At 36.8% G+C, this 21,633-nt stretch overlaps 1 protein-coding gene and 1 long non-coding RNA gene across 2 annotated transcripts; one reads left to right on the top strand and one right to left on the bottom strand.

Moving 5' to 3' along the window:
* Positions 1 to 177: 177 nt before the first annotated feature.
* On the bottom strand, positions 178 to 10,095 carry iars2 (isoleucyl-tRNA synthetase 2, mitochondrial). The gene is made up of 23 exons (XM_058748919.1): positions 9,792 to 10,095; positions 9,056 to 9,178; positions 8,531 to 8,684; positions 8,236 to 8,384; positions 6,413 to 6,462; positions 6,190 to 6,299; positions 6,001 to 6,091; positions 5,796 to 5,911; positions 5,531 to 5,700; positions 5,354 to 5,444; positions 5,057 to 5,208; positions 4,524 to 4,684; positions 4,336 to 4,438; positions 3,977 to 4,070; positions 3,714 to 3,822; positions 3,531 to 3,633; positions 3,331 to 3,456; positions 2,718 to 2,849; positions 2,494 to 2,600; positions 2,265 to 2,410; positions 1,996 to 2,186; positions 1,334 to 1,481; positions 178 to 1,042 (listed from the first exon to the last, which is right to left on the bottom strand). The coding sequence occupies exons 1-23, from the start codon at positions 9,969 to 9,971 to the stop codon at positions 897 to 899; spliced, it is 2,952 nt and encodes a 983-aa protein (XP_058604902.1). The 5' UTR covers positions 9,972 to 10,095; the 3' UTR covers positions 178 to 896.
* A 450-nt stretch (positions 10,096 to 10,545) lies between these two features.
* Positions 10,546 to 13,710, top strand: LOC131522984 (uncharacterized). The gene is made up of 3 exons (XR_009266691.1): positions 10,546 to 10,706; positions 11,275 to 12,413; positions 13,173 to 13,710. It is a non-coding gene; the product is annotated as an uncharacterized LOC131522984 (long non-coding RNA).
* Positions 13,711 to 21,633: the final 7,923 nt, after the last annotated feature.

The following is a 21,633-nucleotide window of genomic DNA, read 5'->3' as shown; positions in this document are numbered from 1 at the left end:
AACAATACATGCCATTTTGGCTTTAATGTGACAAGGCATGCCAGCCACTGCAACCCTACTGTGAACATTAGCATATTTGGGAGAAAAATGCAAACAGATTGAAGACAAGTTTTTATGAAGACTATAATATAATTTTGGGATAGTGGGAATAAATGAAGATTCACAATGAAATTTACATTCTCTTTCCTGTATGCACTGTGTTTATTGGTTTAGCAACAAAAGTGACGTCATAAAGCATCAATTTACAGGTAAACCGAAACTAAAGCTGACAAACTCTCCTCTCACTGAGCCTCATTTATGAAACAAGCAGAATGAACGTGTAAATTTTTAGATAAACTGCCACCTTCAACAAAGTCGCAATTTAAGATTGATTTCACAACAGACTTCTGCTTTGGCTTCATGAATGCGTCTCACTGACATTACAGTACATCTTCAGTTCAAAATATGACAAAATATACCCCTTCATGACTTGAATATACATTAAAATAAGATAGAGCTGTTCAACCAAACCTTTCACCCACTTCAAAAACAAGCATATAGACATACATACACAAAGGCCCTTTTCAGTGTACTGAATCAGTTTGCTTAACCTGCAGCAGAGAACTGCGCTGTTTTTGTCTGAATCTGGTTTTTGTGGACATTTTTTGCCTCTGCTGAGAATCTCCTTTTTGGTTTTTCCTTCCAAATTCCTGCTTTATTCATTTATAACAGTTCATCTCCCGTTTGACCCCTGAGAAACACGATCCCCCTCTCCCACATCTTCAGACAAATTTCTGCCTGTTACAACAGCAGCTTCATACTGGTCCATGTTAGCCCTTGCAGTCTTTTTCACCAGAGGAAGAGGAGGACGAGGAGGGCCAGTGGGTGGGCAGTAGTCATGGTAACAATCAGGGTGATTACTTGGCGTTTTCCAGCACGGTTTGGCATCGTGGGCAGAGGCAGTCTGGCTCATCTGATGTGTACCGTCGACATCTCGGACAGCGTAAGAGAGAGGTGGGCATTGCAGCTACGCTGTATGAACTCTCCTCATGAATCACGCCCCCTACACAACACAGATGAGCATAATGAAGTAAACACAAGTTAATCATTGGATGTTACCAATCAGTGGTTCTCAATATTTCTGACTAGAATTCCCACCAACCAAATATTCAAAGGCCCCTCCAATATAAGTTATTCCTCCTGCATTCTGATGGAATTATATGTAAGTTTGCGAACCACTGATCTAAACTTACTGCAAATTTACTGTACGTGTCTTTAACACAAAAAGCCTAGCCAGGACTTTTTTTAATTAAAGAAACGCTGGATAATTTATATCCAAAGAAAAGCATCTTACCTTCTAGGTTGATGAGGAAGTTTCCTGTGCTTGTGATGGCATCCGATGGCAAATCCCGCGGGAGAGAGCTTGTTGTCAGAGTCGTGCGAGAGGCCATCATGAGTTCTGTCAGCTGGGAGCCGGTGGAAGTGGGCTCCTCTTGAAGAGACTGACAGAGAGGGGTGGGAAATTTTTTTTAAAATTTATGTAGTTGCAAGTAAATGAAGCACAAAACTTTATGTATTTAAAGACCTTTTCACACCAATAAGAATGCTCGGTGTGAAAAATTGACAACTGACAATCATTTGCATGCCACCAATGTCAAACAAATTATTTTTATGTATAACTGTTCTAATCTCTTTACCATTGCACTATGAAGAAAACTGGTCAAGAAATAAGATTTGTGCAAGACAAACAAATAAGATAAACATATTATCCTATTAAAAAAAAAGAAATATTTCTTCTTCCTTTCTTCTCTGTGACAAATAGAAATAGAAACAGAAAATTGCATAGTGCTTTATGTACAGGGTTACCGGGATATTTTCTATAAGCACTACCTATGGTCAGAGATTGAATCTTTCATTTTTTAAGCACTTGTCTGAACAGACATATCACAATCAGACTGTATTTCTGTGGTCAACATTTGTGTTGGTGTGAACAGGCCTTAAAATTCGTTGATGTACCTCCATGAGCTCAAAGAACAGGCCGGGCTCAATGGCAATGATGAGTTCATACTCGGCAGCATTACGACCCGGAATAGATGACAGGAAGGAATCTCTGATAGCACACGCGCCCTCCACTGCTTCCTCCAGTCCTGGCCTCCGCCACACAGAACTGGTCTTAATCCAGCCGCTACGAAACAAAGTGTTCCCCTCTACAGATGAAGAGAGAGGTGAGAAGTGTTACAGTCTGTAGACATACAGCATCAGTTGTACAGAAACTGCATGTGTACCATCATGTCCAGGAGAATTTAGGTACACCTCCTCAGCGAGATGAGGGAGCACAGGAGCGATAGAACGGCTCACTCCATCTAGAATCTCTTCTAGAACCGTCTGACACGACCTCCGACCAAGGGAGTCCTCAGGGTCACAATACAGCCTGAGAGAAAACAAGAGCGACTTTTTGCTAAAGAACATTAAAAAGCTTAAGGATTTTAGTTGCAAAATTGAATTTGTGGTTACCGATCTTTAATGATGCTGAAATAGAAGTTGGATAAATCTCTAGTGATGAAGGATTGCAGCAGACGGATGACACGGCCATTGTCAAACTCGTTGTAAGCATCCGTTACCTACAGCACACACACACACACACACACACACACACAAACAAACACACACACACACACACGTGACATGACCGACTGCAGAGAAGAGCTGGTTTATGTGCGGTCAACACTGAGACTCACCTTCAAGCTGAACTCTCGGAGCACGTGCAGCATGTATTGATCTATGTAGTGCATTTGTTTAGGGTCCACGGTCTGGGAACGAGGATCAAAACCCTGGAGATTCCCCAAGAGAAACCTTAGCGTGTTCCTCAGCTAGAGAAAGAGGAGAAGTTTAAAGACAATAAACATTTTGATCTATACTAACATTCAAAAGTTTGGAGTATGCAAGAAATCTTTTTTGGATAAAACGTCTTTTATGCTCACCAAGGTTGCATTTATCAAAACACAGTAAAACCATAATATTGTGAGACATTACAATTTAAAATAACTCATTCTATTTGAATGCATTTTAAAATGTAATTTATTCCTGTGATGGCAAAGCTGAATTTTCAGCAGCCATTGCTCCACTCTTCAGTGTAAAACGATCCTTCAGAAATTAATCTAATGCTGATTTGATATAGAATAACAAGTTCAAAAGAACATCATTTATTTAAAACTGAAGAAATCTTTTTTTGGATATATTGCATCCTTACTAAAAATATTAATAAAAAAAAATTATTTCTAACACCAATCTTTTGACAGCTAGTGTAAAAATCTAGCTTTGAATTAGCATTGAGTGGCAGCAAAGCATTACCTTGTTGATGCTGTCTTTAGCAGTGTTCAGTGTGTTCGGTCCGATCTGAACCTCAGAAAACACATTCGACTCTGCAACCCACCATCTCAAAACATCAGCGCCATATGGAGGAGAGACAGACAAGTCCTGGGAGAGAGAAACTGATGAAACACTGACTGATTCATATCATTTGATTCTATAATTGTTTGATCATAGATTACCTTCCCTCCATTAATAATAACATCTGGGTCGATCACGTTGCCTATAGACTTAGACATTTTTTCTCCTTTCTCACTCACAGCAAATCCATGGATCACTAGAGCTCTGAAACACACACAGAAAGTCACCAATGTTTTTTGACGTGTATTTTCATTTGCATATACACATGCATTTGTATGACTCACTTGTAAGGGGCTTTATTCCGTACAGCTACACTGGTGAGGAGAGACGACTGAAACCAACCGCCGACCTGATCTTTACCCTCCATGTATGAGTCTGCACGCGGGTCTGATTCTGAAAGAGAGAGAGAGAGAGAGAGAGACAGTAAGATTATACTACAACACAACAAAGCATATGAAAGGACCCCAGACAAGCAAACAACAAAATACTTTTGGAACTAGACACAACAAATACATGTAAACAATTAAGCACCACTTTAACTACTCACCTGGTAGCACAGCGGCCCATGAGGCTCCACTATCAAACCAGATATCCAGGACATCTTCACCCCGCACATAATCAGATACTGCACCTGCTTTACTCTGACAAACAATTTTTTTTTTAATCAACATTTTTATTTGTTTTTCCATACATAACATCCAAAAAGAAAAAGAAAAACAACAGACACATACTCAATATCTCAAAGTCCAGTCAGAGGAAGGGTACTCTGACAAACAATTCATAACATATACTGAATCTTTTTTGAGTACCGATTAGAATGATTTCTGAAGGATCATGTGACATAAGAGACTTCTTTAAAAAATTATATAGTTTTAAAAAATCTTCCGGTAGTATATGAAAATATACCTTCTGAAGAACCTCTGGAGTAAGAAATGTCTCCACCGGCTCCATCCACCAGCTGTCACTCCCCTTTTCAGAGAAAACCTTAGCAATGTGTGTCACTGAATGTCTGAGAGAGAAAGAGGGAATTAAACTTATAGTTTAAGAAGTCTTTATATGTGTTTGAGTGTGTCTATGACAGTGTAAGTATATACTTGTTTAAGAGTGGCTCTCCAGTCTCTTTATGGTAGAACACTGGGATGGGGACGCCCCAGCTCCTCTGCCGAGATATACACCAGTATGTTCTTCTGTCCAACGTTGCCAATAAACTAGACCTTGCCGATTCAGGTATCACACGCACCTTCTGCAGGGCATCCTAGAAAAACACACCCAAAGTTTATTTTCTACAGATATATATAGCTTGAAACTTCTTATCTAAAACAGGCTTCATTTAATTGAAGCAAAAAAACAAAAATAAATAAATAAATATATATATATACACACACACACACATATACAGCACAATAAATATACATAGCAATAATTTTAAATATGTTTTTCACATTACAGTAATGACAATGAGATTCTTTCATTTCAGCATTATGAGAGAATTAAATTTTCATGCAAAAGAGTCCAAAAAACAGTTTTTGTTTGCTTAAATTCAAAATATAAAAATTTGGGGGTGAAATATGATCCATGTATATGTTCTTAACAGGTTGCTATTCTATTCAGGAGGCCGTTGGCTCACCTTAGCTTTGTCTTTGAGGCTGGCTGTGTTAATAAACCATTGTTTACTGGCTCTGATCACGACAGGCTGTTTGGTCCTCCAGTCATACGGGTAACTGTGGACACAGTCGTCCTCCTTCACAATGGCACCCACTGCCTGCAGCATTGAGATTACTGCCCACACACACACACACACACACACACAAAACAGTTATGATTACTAGAATGCATATTCTTTTATCATTTCATATGGTCAAATCTAGTCCTATTTTTCTTGTAACAACATTTTCTCTTTCCTCCATCTCTCTGTCTCTCTCACCTGTGGCATTGCCTTCAGTCATCACAGATTTCTTCTGCAGTTCAGGCCCAGCCAGTTCTGAAAACCTGCCCTCCTCATCCACTATGCACTCCTAAAGAAAAAAAGACTTAAATTAAAAGTCATGACAACAACCCAATATTTCTCTGTTTTCAGCATATACAGATGTGGGTGACATACTACTGGCAGATTAAAGTGCGTAGCAACACCATAGTCCTCCATGCCGTGGGCAGGAGCTGTGTGGACCAATCCTGTTCCCTTAGTCATGGTCACATGACTAGCCGGCAACAAAGGCACTTGTTTTGCAGGAATTGTGGGATGCTGACAGACTCCACCTTCGAGGTCTGACCCTGGAGTTGAGTGAAAGAGAAACAGAGAGATGCTTAGGCTGGTTTAAAAGGCATCATATGAAGTGATTCAGACAAAAAACAAACTCTGGATCTACCTGCGAATGTGGCCAAACTTTCCAGATTTGTCTTCAGCATAGAGGCGAGGCTGTTGATGCGCTCTGAGGCCACTAGGAGGAGCTGCTCATTATCAGCTCGCTTCACTACAGAGTACCTGAAGAAGAGGAAAAACGTCATTATGAACGTCTCCATCAAATCATATCATGTGTATTCCACTCACAGATGCATAGGTGTGTGACTTACTGTACTTTGGGCATGTAACAAACCGCTTGATTGGCTGGAATAGTCCATGGCTGAGTCGTCCAAATCAGAGCAGACACATTACCCCAACTTTCTAAAGCACAGACAAAGATATTGGCATCAGAAACAGCAAAATAATTATGTGGCCTGTATAAACAGTGTGTGGCCCCGGGACAGACAGCATACACACACCTGCTTTCGCAGCGAGTTTGGCTGGCAGGGTGAGCAAGGGGAAAGTGATGTACAGAGCACGGCTCACATGTTCTGGATTATACTCCAGCTCAGCTTCTGCAAGCGCCGTCCTTCACAGAGACAGAGAATATAGCAGAAATCTGTACAACATCTAAATCCTCAAATTCAAAGCGTCATGTTTGTTATGCTTTATTAAAGACTGCAAACACTGAGCTTCTCTCACCTGGATGATGGTGACCAGAAAACAGGCTTATAGTCCTGATAAATTAAACCCTGTACACAAAGATAGAAAAAATGGGGTAAAGTGAAAAACTTTCAATGATATGAGAGTGTGTACACTACTATTTTAAAGTCTGGGGTCAGCTATTTTTGGTAACACTTTAGTGTAGGGACCAATTCTCACTATTAACTAGATGCTTATTAACACATTGGCTGTTTATTAGTACTTATAGAGCACATTTTCTGCATGACCATATTCTACATCCCTAATCCTTCCCAATACCTAAACTTAACAACTACCTCACTAACTATTAATAAGCAGCAAATTAGGAGATTATTGGAGGCAAAAGTCATAGTTAATGGTTTGTTAATAGCAAGAATTGGACCTTAAAATAAAGTGTGACCTTAGGCATTAATTCTTTTTTTAATCAAATAATTAATCAAAAGTCACAATAAATCTGTAAATGTTAGAAAATATTTCTATTTCAAACAGAAATATTTGGATTTATTAAAAAAAATACTGAAAAAAGTATCACAGCTTTGACAACGTTGTCTTAACGTAAGACAACTGTTTCCAACAAAAATCATAATATGACACAGAAGACTGGCATAATGGAGGATATATTTTAAAACATATTCAAATATTTTTTTTAAATAAAAAAAAGTTTTACATTTTAAATTGTTATATTTCACAACAATACTTTCTGTATTTTTAATCAAATAAAATTTGATTACATTTTTTTTTTCTCTAAACTTTTATAGTAGTGTAAACCAGTGGTTTTCAAACCCTGGGTCGCCAGGATGATTTAAGGAAAACGTATGTATGTAACCAAGTTCAAGACTCAGGAAAGAAGCAACTAAAACAAACAACAAAAAAGTCACCGGCAGCTGCCTCAGGTCAGAATCAAATGAGTATTTGTGTTTGCGCTCCGTTTTTGCAGCGTTGTACATTGTAGCAAATCAGAGACATATCTGTTGATTTCTATAACGCAACGGCCAATCAGAGGAGCTTTAGTGAGTCAGAATCCACTCACCGCTCAGAACGCGAGTGTTCTTGTTCAGTCCAGAGTTCTGGAAGCTCGTGAAGCTCGTGAAGCAAATCCTCTGATTATAATGAACAAAGTGCTGGTGATGTAAATAAGAGATTACTTGTGCCGTGTGTTGACAGATTCATTGATTATAGCAGAATTAGAGATCGTGATAAACTGAAGTGAGTGACAGCTTTTTAAGGAAGCGCACTTTGCACGCTTTCTTTGCTGTATATAGCCTATTCTACATTCAGAATTTGAATAAAAGTTTTGTTTTGTCTGCTAAGAGGACCACGTACTTGCAACAAACTTTCGGAAGTGACATCCGCATATTCTTTCAAAACCGCAATGACATTGTGATAATCATGATAACTAACTATGGACTGGACAAAATATATGTCATGTCAGAATAGATGTGCATGAAGGCAAGCACCCTCACTAATTTCAGAAGCACCGACAGTGATTTAATTTTGGAACGGAGCATCCTTCCAGAGCTCTACGGTGGGACTCGAGATCGGTCTGAAGCACAGTTGTCTTTCCTTCCATCTTTTTTTGTTTGTTTCTTATATATACATATATATATATACACACATATATATAAATAATGTATATGTGGGTCGCGTCAATTTAAAAAGAAAAAAATAGGGTCGCTCTTAAAAAAGTTTGAAAACCACTGGTGTAAACAGTAGTGTATATCATTGCAGAATATTAATTTATCGGTAAACTACTCATTAAATACTCACATATGGAATTAAATCAAACATGTCAAGTTGTGTTGTACAGGAACAACTTCTCCTACCTTGTTATGCATCTCTTGGAAGACTTTCAGTTGGGCCGCTTCATATTTACCATCAAAGGTGTAATAACAATTCTCCCAATCCGCCATCACACCCCAGCGCTGGAATGCAGCACGCTGCCGAGATATGGCCCTCTCTGCAAACTCCCGCGCTGAACGGAGACACATAAGCAGTTTTTGATTCATCAGAAGGAACATAGCAACATTACTTAACTGACAGATTATTTCAAGCTTCTAAGATCTAGACAACTGATTTCACTCATTTGACCAGACCATTCATTATATGTGACCTCCTAACCTTTCTGTCTGATTTGTAGAGGAGTAAGCTCACTGGTCCCCAGGTCTCCAAGTGCTTTGAGCTCAATGGGCAGCCCATGGCAGTCCCAACCGGGCACATAGTGCACCTGTCTGCCTCTCAGCACCTCGAAACGGTTCCGGATGTCTTTGAGGATCTACAGGAGAAATCAAATGAAGATGCTGATTGCAGATTATTTGGAGGTTATGTAGGCATATTTCCATTCCTGTAGGTTCAGGCAAATAACAATGATAAGATGTCTTCAACAAAAATAAAGGATGTGGATCCAGGAACACCTATTTGTGTCAAGGCTGTTTTCCAAGATATATAATATAACTGTGCTTGGAAGCTGCAAAGATATTGTACAATGTGTATTACACACATAAGTAGATGAAGGGATTCAAAAATTTTCAGGGGGGCCCTGAACCTCCCAAACAACCTCAACTGTTGGACCTTGGCATTTCTAAATCCCTGCCTAAATCCCTGTCCATGACTTGTGTGCAATGCATATAATCTGACAGAATGTACCTTATTGAGAGCGTGCCCAACATGCGGGTCCCCATTGGCATATGGTGGTCCATCATGAAGGCAGTACTCCTTTTTAGCTTTTTTCTCTCTCTGCCAAGTGTACAGCTGGTCAAAACCACATTTCTGTAGAACAATACAGAACAGTTAAAACACCAACAAAAGAAAATCCCAAAATCCAAAAAAAAGACAACCTCGTCTGTGATCTCAAGCTGTGTGGCTGTTATTGAAGTTTAGTTTAGTTTAGCTTATTGTCCTCCTGAGTGGAAAATTGTCTTTGGCTCACCAACACAACAAGATTAGTAATAACATAGTAAAATAAAATCACAATAACTAATCACGTTACACACATAACATAAAAGAAAATAAAAGATACAGTTCAAGCCTTACACACTGCTTAATTAAAAAGTTGCTGAATTAATGATTCTAATTGCATTGGGGATGAAGGACCTCTTAAACACATTTTTATTTGCTAGAGGAACACTATAACGTCTACCTGACTTCAAGAGCTCAAACTGGCTGAAAAGAGGATGAGAGCCATCTGCAAGAATAACTCTCGCCGCCTTCTTTATCCTTTCTTCATAAAGCTGTGTTTATTGATTCTGAGGCCTGCCAATTACAGTACTACAAATACTGTCATCTTAATCACTCACTATGATTTATGAAGTAACAGAACAGAACCACTTAGATCAGATCCCTGAGTTTAAACAGCATCAGTATCTGGATCTGTCACTTGTACCTGCTGGATCTGGATCTCTCGCTCCAGCAGGTTCGGCCCGTTCACTCTCATGGGGAAGTCAGTGCGGGGCAGCAGCACAGTGTCCCGGTACCGGCCCGCTGCGTCTCCGGAGCACAGACAGCGCAGTCCCCATCGAGCCACACCACCGAAACCTACCGCCGAACGCCGAACCAGCAGCATGAGGGACTCTGACAGAGGAGTTTGCGACCAGGATGAGAGTCTGTTGTGGGATGTGACCTCCTTCTCCGCATGGGCGGAACTCTGTGTCTCCCGGAACCATAGAAGCAACGCACATCTACGGGAGCTGAGAAGAAACAAACTCTCCACATAAACGAAAACGCCTTTTTCATGATGTGAATGAGGGTTTGAATCGCAAGAGGGCACTGTGGGGTCACTAATAAGGACTTCGAAGGCAGGTTTAAAATATTTGTAAAAATCTTTAAATTGCTTAGTTTTATGATCATAGCTTTTAGTTTTAATTGTTTTACTATTTGATAAATAAGTTTCTTCAGTCCAATAAATGCTCATTTTGAAAACAATCAAAATAAAAAATAAAAATATATAAAAAGGTGTTTTTTCAGTACCTTGTCGATGTACTTTACGGAAAGCGGTCGTACAGTATACTGTACTGTTAAGACTGACATTAGCATATAACTTAATATATTATTTCGCTATGTTATAGCAAGAGAACCTGTAATAGTAATTTAAAACATTACCAATTCGTCCTCTTCGGTGGGCGGGTGTTTTTGACGTCACTTTGGGATTAAAAAGCACACGACTGTCCCATCATTGAGCACTGACCCTTGTGTCCAGCAGGAAACTTCTCTAGAAGAAGACAACACCTGGATAAAAATGAATAAAATTTGGATACTGTGTTTTGCCGTGCTGATCATCACCATACCATTTTCAGCTCAGGTAGGCACTATGAGTTTTCATTTATAGTCTGGTAACACTTTAGAATAATGGGTCATTTGTTAACATTAGTTAATGTATTAACTAACATGAACTAAGAGTGAACAATACTACTACAGCATTTATTAATCTTAGTTAATGCTATTTTCAGCATTTACTAATGCATTATTAAAATCACAAGTTGTGTTTGTTAACATTAGTTAATGCACTGTGAACTAACATGAACTAACAATGAATGATTGTATTTTTATTAACTAACGTTAACAAAGAGGAATAAATACTGTAATTAATGCATTGTTCATTGTTTGTTCATGTTAGTTAATACATTAACTAATGTTAACAAATGACCCATTATTCTAAAGTGTTACCTATAGTCTTATAGGTTTATAGAAATGATAGAAGGGGTTTGTGCACTTATTTGTTGTGTTCACATTTTACAAGTGTAATTAATATAATTAATAACATATGGTAGCAAAGAGCATCTACATGTAGATCCAGTGCTAAGAAATCACTCTCTAACAAATGTGAGCACTTTTTCTGACTTTTCTCTTTGCCTTCTTGGTTGGTGTAGAATAGCGATGCCCAGAAATCCTCAGCTGGAGGCAGTGGCTCAACATCCTCCACAAATTCCAGCGCTGTAGGACTGGGTCCTGTGCCCACCACACTGTACCTGCTGATCCCTGCGGCCACCCTGGGCTTCATCCACAGTAGATCCTAAACTGATGGATGAAGAGCTTTCGCCATAGATGACCAAATGTACAGCCATTCACCCAAAGAGCAAACTTTTCCACAAATCTTGAAGTCAGAAGACGCCACAGCTCACATTTTTGTAATGGATATTAAGTAGGCTAATGAAAATGAATAAAGTTTGGAGAATTTCTCCAAGAGGGATTTGTTTGGTTACACCTGTTTTAGGGAGCTTGAAAGACACCTGCAATTCAGGGTCCTGCTACAGGGTCGTGTTTTGCTCCAAAGTCTGTTTTAGATAGAGCTCACCAACTCAAATTCTCTTGGTAGAGTTTGATTCTCTTATACTCAGTATATGATTGAGATTAAGCAAGTTAAAAAACTCAATTTCTTCAATAATGGAGTAATCACTGTACATTTAAATTTTAGGCTACTACAAATGTGATCAGTGTACTACATCTCAGAATGTGTCTGTATGCACAATTAAAATAGATGACTGTATGTGTTTGTATGTCGTTTTTTTTCATTCAAATCGGTATTAATGTTTTCTCCTAAGATATATAATCAGAGTTTTATAATAGTTTTTCCCCATGTGTTTTATTGAAGAATTAGATGAGTAGAGCCAACAACAAACCGAACAAAGCCACACAAAAGAGAGTTTTGTAATAGTTTTAGTAAAGTGATAGGATGTAGAGTAGAAAATACGGGTATTAGATAAAAATTTATTGAGAGTTTAGTGTATTTGACCATTTAAAAACAGCTTTAAGAGGAAGGAACTGTACTGATAGAGGATGTGATGCTCCGCTTAAGCCAATGAACAGGTGTTTAAACACATCACACATCAGTCACCGTGAGAATAAAACTCCCCTCCTGTCCCAAATCACTGAGAACAGACTCTCAGCCCCGCAGAAAACATCTCTGGAAGAAGAAGAAGAAGAAGAACAAGAAAGCATAATCATGAATAAAATACTGGCATTGTGCATTGGGTTACTGATTATAACCTTACCTTTTTCATCGCAGGAGGTAGGCACTGTGATTTCTTTCATTCTTGCCTTACAAATTATTATTATTATTTATTTTATTTTTTTTAGAATTTCCTATCTTTCTTATTTATTCTTTGATAATTTTGTTAATTCATATTTAATAAACTTTGGTACATTTGTTAATTATTAGTTGGTGCACATGCAAAATGTTGATTATACAAGAAAAGTGTTTCATCAGTTCTCTTTATACCATGTAGATACAGAAGCATGGGTGGCTTTTGTCTTCTCCACTTAACATATTGAGTCTAAGTCTAAGTTAATTATAATATAATTATAATTATATGTAAATATAATTCTTTTAAATAGTAATAATACCAACAAAGTGCATTTTAAAGTAACTTCTCAAAATAAACATTAACTTGACATATACTGTTTAAAAAAAAAGCAGGTAACCTAAAGTGGGCGTTGTGTGGTAACATCAAAATTAACTGGCTTTAATTAAATACTATCTATATATATATATATCTATATCTATATATATATATATATATATATAGATATATATATATAGATAGATATAGATATATAGATATAGATACAGATATAGATAGATAGATATGGCTGACTAAACTTGGTTACAGCAGAAAACATCATTTATAACAGTTTGATCAGGCAGAAATGAATCTTTAAGGCAGCCTAACAACTACACTTTTCTACTTTTAAAAGTGCACATAATACAGTAATATAAAATAATCTGCTTATTTATTCGGCCTTTTTTTTTTTTTTCATGTTGGTGTAGGACAAAAACAAACCCACCAGCCCTACAAGTGCTATGTCTGAAAAGCCTCAGAGCAATGCTGCAGGATTGGGTCCGCTGCCCACCGTGCTGTGCCTTTTGCTCCCAGCAGCCACCCTAGGCTTCATGCACAGAAGACCCTAAACTGTCTGGAGAATGTTTAGATGATCAAGAAGACCAAATGAAGAAGTCACATGAAGACCAAAATTTTCCAAAAATATTTGAAGATAGAAGACACAACAAGAACAACTCAACAAGAAGATCCCACAACAATTAATTTTTTTTTTTTTAAAGGAAAATTTCCATTGTATACTGTACCGAGAATCCTCCAAACCCCAACGAAACCACACCATCAAACTCTTTGTTGTGTTTTAGCCCTGCTTTAAATTGGACTCATCAGTCGCAACATCTTGTGAAAGATTGTATTAATATGATCACTGTAATCCACCTTCTCCAAAATATTTTTTTACTAACTGTGATGAACTATTAATTGTAATGATTAAGAACGTGTCTATATGCACAATTAAAGTGGATGATTGTATATGCTAGTGTGTGGCTTTTTATCCAAATTCAAATTAACGTGTTATTTTTAAACATGCTATAATCAGACTTTAATTTATGCGTTTAGGTTGTAATATTACACAAGATTGACATTTTATAATTGGTCTTACATTGTCAATACAATTAGTGTGATCTTGGCTTTAAAAACAATCTGTTCGGCGCACCTGTTTACACTGTAAAAAATAAATAGCTCAGAAAACGTATAAAAAAAATAAAAAAAGGCAACTTCATGCAGTAAGACTTTTAAGTTCTCTCAACAATCGTATTTGTGACCCTGGACCACAAAACCAGAATCAATAATTTTTACTCATACAATGTATTTTTGGCTATTGCTACAAATATACCCCAGCGACTTAAGACTGGTTTTGTGGTCCAGGGTCACATATTAGTTCTTCTCAGTAAAGATACTTGTTTAGCCAATGTAAATTTGTTTATTCATGCAATTCTGATTGTCTTATTTTGCTAATAGAAAAATTCTTGTCACAGCAACTGAAACAACAATTAATGTCGTTGAAGTAATTTATGTTTTTCTGTTTTCTGGAAGAAAACAGAATGTTTAAAAAGTCACCACATTATCGATTTTATGTTTATTTTCGATTTTATGGTTAACTTATTCTAATATGTAGATAATATTGTCTTTGCTTGTATAACAAATTACAAGACTAAGATATCCAGGAAATGGATATAAGTGGCTGAACATTCTCTAGGCCTCAAAACTAGACACACAAACCTGGCAATCAACAAATATTAAAAAGATGAGCTCTTTACATCACAGTACAACAAATAACTAACAATAATTACAAAACAACAACAAAAAAGTTTAAATTAAGTCAGCAAACAGCAAAACAATAATCCCATAACAGTAACTGCATAATTTATTCATGCTGCAATGCATGCTGGGAACTCACAAAGCCTTAAAGTTTCAACAATATGAAATTCTTTGTTCAGACAACTGTGTTTGACTAGTTGGACAACATTTGGGGTAATTTTGTTGGTCTGACAAGGGTTTTTATGTAGTTTCAAGAAAATAGCATTTTAGTATTTGAGACTCAAAAGGTTTTGTAAACTGGAAAATGTGCAGTTGCATTTTTTACAGTGTAGAGGAAGGAAAGCGTATGTGCACAATCTTTCAGTTTTAACAACCGAACAAGCAGGTTACAAATATCTGCCAGCTGTAGCAGAATAAAAGACAATGTGCTGTCACAACATCCAGCTAGTTTAATTAAAACACTCACACACAGTTCTGTAAGCACCACACAGGACAATAAAAAGTTACTCAGACAGACCACCACTCAGATCAGAATCAGTTTGATTGCTCAGGATTCAATTCATTTTACATTAAAGGATAAAAAATGCTCACATGGCGAAAGCTGCCATTTTCGCGGCAATGATTCAGGATTTCAGCAGCTTTTCCTTTTTCACCTGCCCACATCCTCCAACTCTGGAACAGATGTTTCCTTTTTCTTTTTTTTTGCAATTTCTTTTGTATGCACATTTCTTCCTCTCTATCCAGATTGAAACATTATTATTTCAAACTATACTCTTCTGTTTTATTGAATTACATTTCTTACACTTAAGCTCAATTGGCAGCTGCCTGCAATCTTATTACAGAGTTTCTGTAACTATGTGATTATTTGTGAAAGAAACGGTAAGTAAACACTTTGAGTAAGCTGAAGTAAAAAGACTGAAATAGTATTTTCTTGAAAAAATTTTCTCCATCTTTTGTACTACTTCAAAAAAAAGTTGACCTTAAACAGTTTTGAGATGCTGATGTCTTTTTTCCACGGATGTAAGACCACATTAAAGTGGTTAGCTCAAACTGAAACTCAAACAGGGAACAAGTACTTTAGAAATGTTTGTGAGAGACTGCATTCTTTTCATGAAGGACACGTAACCCTCCTGAGTTAACAGCAGGCCTCTCGGTAAACATTCCCAGACACTCTTGAGATGTTTGGTAAATAAATGCAAGTCTTTATTGTCTGAGGTTTCGATTACTCTGGGTCATTTCAAGTAAAGCCTGTATAGTTTCTCGTAATGATCCCATAGGGGCCGAACTGATGGTAAACAGAATGTCTCAGCTGTGTTGAATATTTACAGTAAACATACCTGTTTGCTGCTCATAAATGGCTGAGATTGTTTGATTTGATATGCAGTGTATTTGACCCCTGAATTGATCATTTAGAGTTCATACTGAAACAAATAGCTATAAGAGCCTCTAGTTACTTGACTAAAATATATTAGTGTTATTAAATATATATACTAATATTAAAACTATTAAAACTTGTTTTCGGTAATTGAAAAACTCAAACTTTTTCAACTTTGCCTTGGTAACTAACTGAAATAAGTTTAAATACTGAAATAAACATAAAGCCATATAGATATATATTTAAAGGAACAAAAACTAATAAAAATGACAAAAGCACACAAAAATGATAGATAATAAAATAGTATATAATAATAGTAAAACCACTTCTAGATTCTATATTTGAATGCATTATATGAAGAAAATAATGGTAGATACTGCAGTAAATGCACAATATTCCTTCAGGTAACATGTGACATTGATCACATTTCATCTTTTGGGCCCTCACATGATCTGATCTAAGTCGGATCATCATGTCTGAAACGTTCTTGAGAATAAACCAGAGTAATAAGGGTGTTTTGTCCCTGAGCAGAGAGTACAGACCAGTATCTATACCTTACCTGACAGACATGAACGAGAGCGTCTGTAACGCTTCCTCTATCTCTTTGAAGCTATCTTTCAGTCTGTTGTGTAAACGTGAAAGGAGAACACTGTTTGTGTTGACTGAAGTTATCATTAACGGGGCATTGAAAAGTTTCTTTATTCAGTTCTGCTCATTTATTTCAGACCATCTCATGGGGTTAATTTGGTTACATGGTTAATTTGTGGTTTAATGGCACCCACCCGCATCTAATTTCTTTCAAACGCTTAGGTGGTGTGTGGCTATACAAAAACCCACAGAAGTGGCTCATAACACCCTACTGAAATTATCTTATTTGTACTTATCAGTCATTTGTAGCTCCTCTCTAAGAGCATCTCAGTTAAGGCCTATTCATACCAAGGACGATAACTGTAATGATAGCTATAAAGTTTTAATACTCATTCTAATTCTTTGAGAATATCACAGCTGTGAAATTAATGACACAGATGAATTATATAATTGGAATCGCTTGAGCATTTAAAATGGCAGATGACTTAATTGTAGCGTGCGTTTAGAATAAACAGAATGTTACTGTGCATCGGTGTGAACTCTAATATAGTTAGCGTTATAGTTACTGTTTTTTGGTGAATCTTCAAATGAATTCCTAGTGAAATGATTGTATTTCATCCACGAGAAAATAAATGTACCTTACTGGAGAGGAGCTTATCTCATATTTCTCGTATTTCACTTAGGCTACTGACATATTAATTTAAAAAAAGAATTAGTTCACCATCTATTCTACAGAAAACAGAACGTAAAGATAAAGTGACATGTCTAAAAATATTACAACACTGATGACACTGATGGATGTGGTTTGTTTTGGCCTGTTGAAAGCTAGGTACTAATTTGAACCCTTTTGAGAAAAGAAGTGAAAAAAGCAGTGAACTGTTTCTTATGAATAACAGTTCTTAAGGTATTGTGAGGCCATTGGGTTTAAATAGCCTTATTTCTTTTAAAGCGGAAGCCATTTTTTTGTTCATGTGTGACATAACTAGAAGTATAATACATTTCAGTAAACTATAAAACTGTTTGCACTTCATATGATTCCAAAAATAAATATGTTAACAAATACCATTTGCAATTTTAATCAGCATAACACTTTTTTTTGTATAGCTAAAATTAATGTCAGTGGCTAACAACAGAAGTCTCGCACATTTAGGTGAAAAACAGCCATATCGCTCCCACTCCGTTATTCTAGTAAATAGTTTTATGTGTTGAATCTTAAGATAACTTAAGAGATACACTGAATTATTCTTTATTAAGATTATTTATGTATGCATGTATTTATTTGAAGCCCTTGTCTTTGTGTGTCTTTTGTTTTGATTTTCCTTGAATTGACGAATATTTTTGTTGGAGAAGCTGGAAATATGAAATTTCACATTTCAGTTGTCAACTGTATCTTTATTTTTTTTTAAATAATAACTTTTAAGAAATGGCCACATCAACTCTTATGTTGAGGGTAGCATCATATTTCTTTTATCAACTTTCCAAAAAAAAACTCACTGTATAAATAGAATTAAAGTTTTGAAAGTTGTGAAAATCTTTATACAGTGTGCACCTGTAGTCTGTAAGTGTTGCATACAATGCATGACAGTGAGTTAATAAGACACTACACATTAGATCGTGCAGGGATCATGTTTGTGACCGATCTTATTAGAGACACGCTCACATCTCAGACACCGCGCAGAAATGCCATAGCGCCATAAATGGAAGTAATCACTACATTGACATATTTAGCAACTGGAAAAATGCAACTATGCAGCAGTGATAATCTGGGTCTGTCACAACCTTCTATAAGCAAAGTGATCACACAAACAATTACAGCACTTTCAGAATCTTATTGTGTCGCTGTTAATTTCCTATAAAATATGTTAAGTATGTCAGCATGGTGAATAAAAAATAAGAATATATATGAAGAGTTCAGATGCAAAAGCCTCTAAATGCCATCTAAAAGTTTCTTCTAAAATGAGCATTTTTATTAGGCTGCTATGTTTAGGTTCAGTAATTTTTCTCTAATAGCAATGTATAGGTCCTTTTCTATGCAATTAAAGTGAAATAACTGAACATAAATATAGGAGCCTGATATAAAAATGCTCATTTTAGAAGAAAATTTCAGATGGCATTTAGAGGCTTTTGCATCTGAACTCTTCGTATATGTAAGGAATAATTGACGACGGGCAGTTGGATTATTAGAAAAATAATGCGTGATGGGATTATTTCTTCCGCATTTCATCCAACACCTCCGTTGCCAATTCCAAAACGTCATTTTAAACCTAGTAACTGAGGCTTGAGCCGTTAATAACAGACTAATGCAGTTCAATTCAATCCAATTCCATCAAGGAACTTTGCTGCCGTACCATGGCCGCAGCAGGTGCAGTGATATTACGCAGCGCCTGAAAGCAGTCCCTAGCTAGGTACCTAGTTATAATATAGCTGGGGACTACTTTCAGACGCTACGTAATATCACTGCGCCATGGTACGGCAGCAAAGTTCCTTGATTATTACGCCGGAATGAGAGTATAGTTCCTAGCCAAATCGGCCTAGAAAATCGCAACTTTTCATTTTCTGCCGGTCTTAGTACACGATATAACTACAGAAGAGTCAAGTTTTAAATAGGACAAATATCGAAACTCTTTGCTCATTTTTGAACGCGATGCTACTGGTCTAATCGGATTCAATGATCTATGCTAAGCTATGCTAAAAGTGCTATCGCCAGACATGGAGATCGGCTGAATGGATTCAAAACGGTAAAACTCAACTTATTAACTCTGGGGGAGTTGGAGAATGAGCCTATTTCCAAAAAAAGTGGAGTGTTCCTTTAAGTTGTTTACTGATAAAATCGTCAGAGTAGCGCTAATAACATTAGCGCGATGTATGCTAGTGTGTGTGCAAACTGTAACTGTTATGTATGTGCGGTCTGTGAGGGAGAGAGAGCGGGAGAGATAGAGTATGTGCTTTCCGTACATAATAAAGCGTAATTTTGTGGCAAAAACATGGACATGATCTGTCGTTTTTATCATATTGTTTACTATATTTATTTATTTGGCCAGTGTCCTTGTGGGTCTTGGTTATTTTGCTGTTGTAAGACCTTTGAAATAACGGAAATCATTTGGCGAAGTGATATGGTCATGTAATGCGGTCAAGAGCTGCCTGGAACTACGTTCGCCGTGCGGTTCCCTGAAAATAATTGCACACCTTAGAACGTTCATCAGCCAATCAGATTCAAGCATTCAACGGCCCCGTAGTATAAATAAGGGATAATCAACGGCTAGCTGTGCATTAAACCATTTGAATGCAGGACGTGGAGGCGAAGAACCGCTCGGAGCACTCCCATGCAGCACAGCAAACTATCCACCTTTTTCTTGATGTAAAAATGGGCGCGGCCATTTGTAAATTTTATGGGTCTAGCTTCCGGTCTCATCCGCGTCCAGCTATTTTTAGTTGTACAAAACAGTTCGTTTTGCTGCTTTATATTGAAAATTAGTGTGTCTTATCATATTATTTTAATGTATTATCTTAATTATGAACACACTGGTTTGTAGTGCAAACAGTTTTACCGTTTACTGTACGTTGTTATTCTTCTCGTTATTTACCTATAGCGGCTAATGAACCGGAAGTCTCACCCATAGGCTTACTTCCGCGTTGAAGAAAAAGGTGGATAGTGGAGACTGTTCAAGGACAGCATGTAAATAAGTGCATAACAAAATTTAACATACATAAAATATATGATTAAATGGGTAAACATATTTTGAGTTATTTTAAATTTGAATATACTACAAATATATATTTATATATATCAAAGAATCAAAAACATTAAAAGAGATTAATTCCCACTTAGTCTTAAAATATCTTCACTTATATGGAATGACTTTTCAAAGACAACAAACTTAACATTTACCATGAGATTAATAAAACGACAATGAACATTAAGATGTGATTGCACTTGACTGACATACAAGTTGTTTGAAAACACACACACACACATAATTATATTTATACAGAGAGGCTGAAGTTACCTTGGTAAAAGACCACGATGTCGTTTATATAGCAAACATGGACTTTTACCATGATAACATCAACCTAAAATATGTTAACATGGCAGGTATAAGGATAGCTGACCACATTAATCCTCAAATATTCACAGATTTTATCTTTTAAAAGCAACACTGATACAGCTACATATACTACTTATAAATTATTTTATAAATAATGTAAATCAATTATTTTATTGTCTACTAATTACCAAAAATCACAGTTCTGTCTCTCTAACTCAATGCATTCCAATTGCCCGCTATTAACTTCCTGGAACTATTGAGGTCTACGTGAATCACGTGACGATCGAGCGTTTTGAACTTCCGTTGTCGCAACTCTGTCTCTCTATGGCTCTGAGTAGACCCTACTCTTAAAAGCACTCTTTTATTTCCTTCTTGGACAACCAACCAATCACAGTCTTCAAAAGACTCCTCACTGAGATAAAAGTTTTTGTCTTTTCCTTGCTCAGTTTCTCTCAGGTTGGTCCTGAATCACTTTTAAGCTAAGACTCCTAGTTAGAAATTTTTAAGCTAAATTAGGAGCTCTCTGAGAGGAGTCTTAGAATCTTTAAGAATACGGGCCCAGATGTCAATTAACTTAATTAGTTGTTCTCCCAGCTGAATCTTTTCAAAACCTCTTGCTTTTTCAGCCCTTTGTTGCCCCCGTGCCAACTTTTTTGAGACCCGTAGCAGGCATCAAATTTGAAATGAGCTCATTTAGTGGATAAAAGTGTAAAATTTCTCAGTTTAAACATTTATGTTCTCTATGTTCTATTGTAAATAAAATATTGGCTCATGTGATTTGAAAGTCTTTTAGTTTTAATTTTATTCAAATTTTAAAAAACGTCCCAACATTTCTGGAATTCGGGTTGTAAATAAAAAAGAACTAGGAAGTGGCAGAACATCTTTTTGTGTCATATAGATTTAAAAGTCCAGTGTGGCATTAAAAACTACTGTATGTGGTAAGTGTTGTGTTGTGTGTGCGTGTACATTTGAGGGGGCACAGATGACCAGTACATTCGGTGGAGAAAGAAATGAGTGCACTGTTTCACTGATTAAATTAGATCAGCTTCCTGCTGTGCTGCTGAGAGAATCACATTCAGTTGTGATGAACCAATGAGCAGCCTTCCAGGACTAATAACTGAAGAA

This window comes from Onychostoma macrolepis, chromosome 17, assembly GCF_012432095.1.
Source record: "Onychostoma macrolepis isolate SWU-2019 chromosome 17, ASM1243209v1, whole genome shotgun sequence".
Lineage (NCBI taxonomy): Eukaryota > Metazoa > Chordata > Actinopteri > Cypriniformes > Cyprinidae > Onychostoma > Onychostoma macrolepis.
This window is presented reverse-complemented; position numbering and strand designations above follow the sequence as displayed.

Coding starts and splice junctions, on each gene's coding strand:
- iars2 (XM_058748919.1), bottom strand. CDS start 9,971: ATGCTGCTGGTTCGGCGTTCGGCGGTAGGTTTCGGTGGTGTGGCTCGA. Junction 5,445..5,530: donor CGCACTTTAATCTGCCAGTA/GTATGTCACCCA, acceptor TTTTTTCTTTAG/GAGTGCATAGTGGATGAGGA. Junction 2,187..2,264: donor AAATTCTCCTGGACATGATG/GTACACATGCAG, acceptor CTTCATCTGTAG/AGGGGAACACTTTGTTTCGT.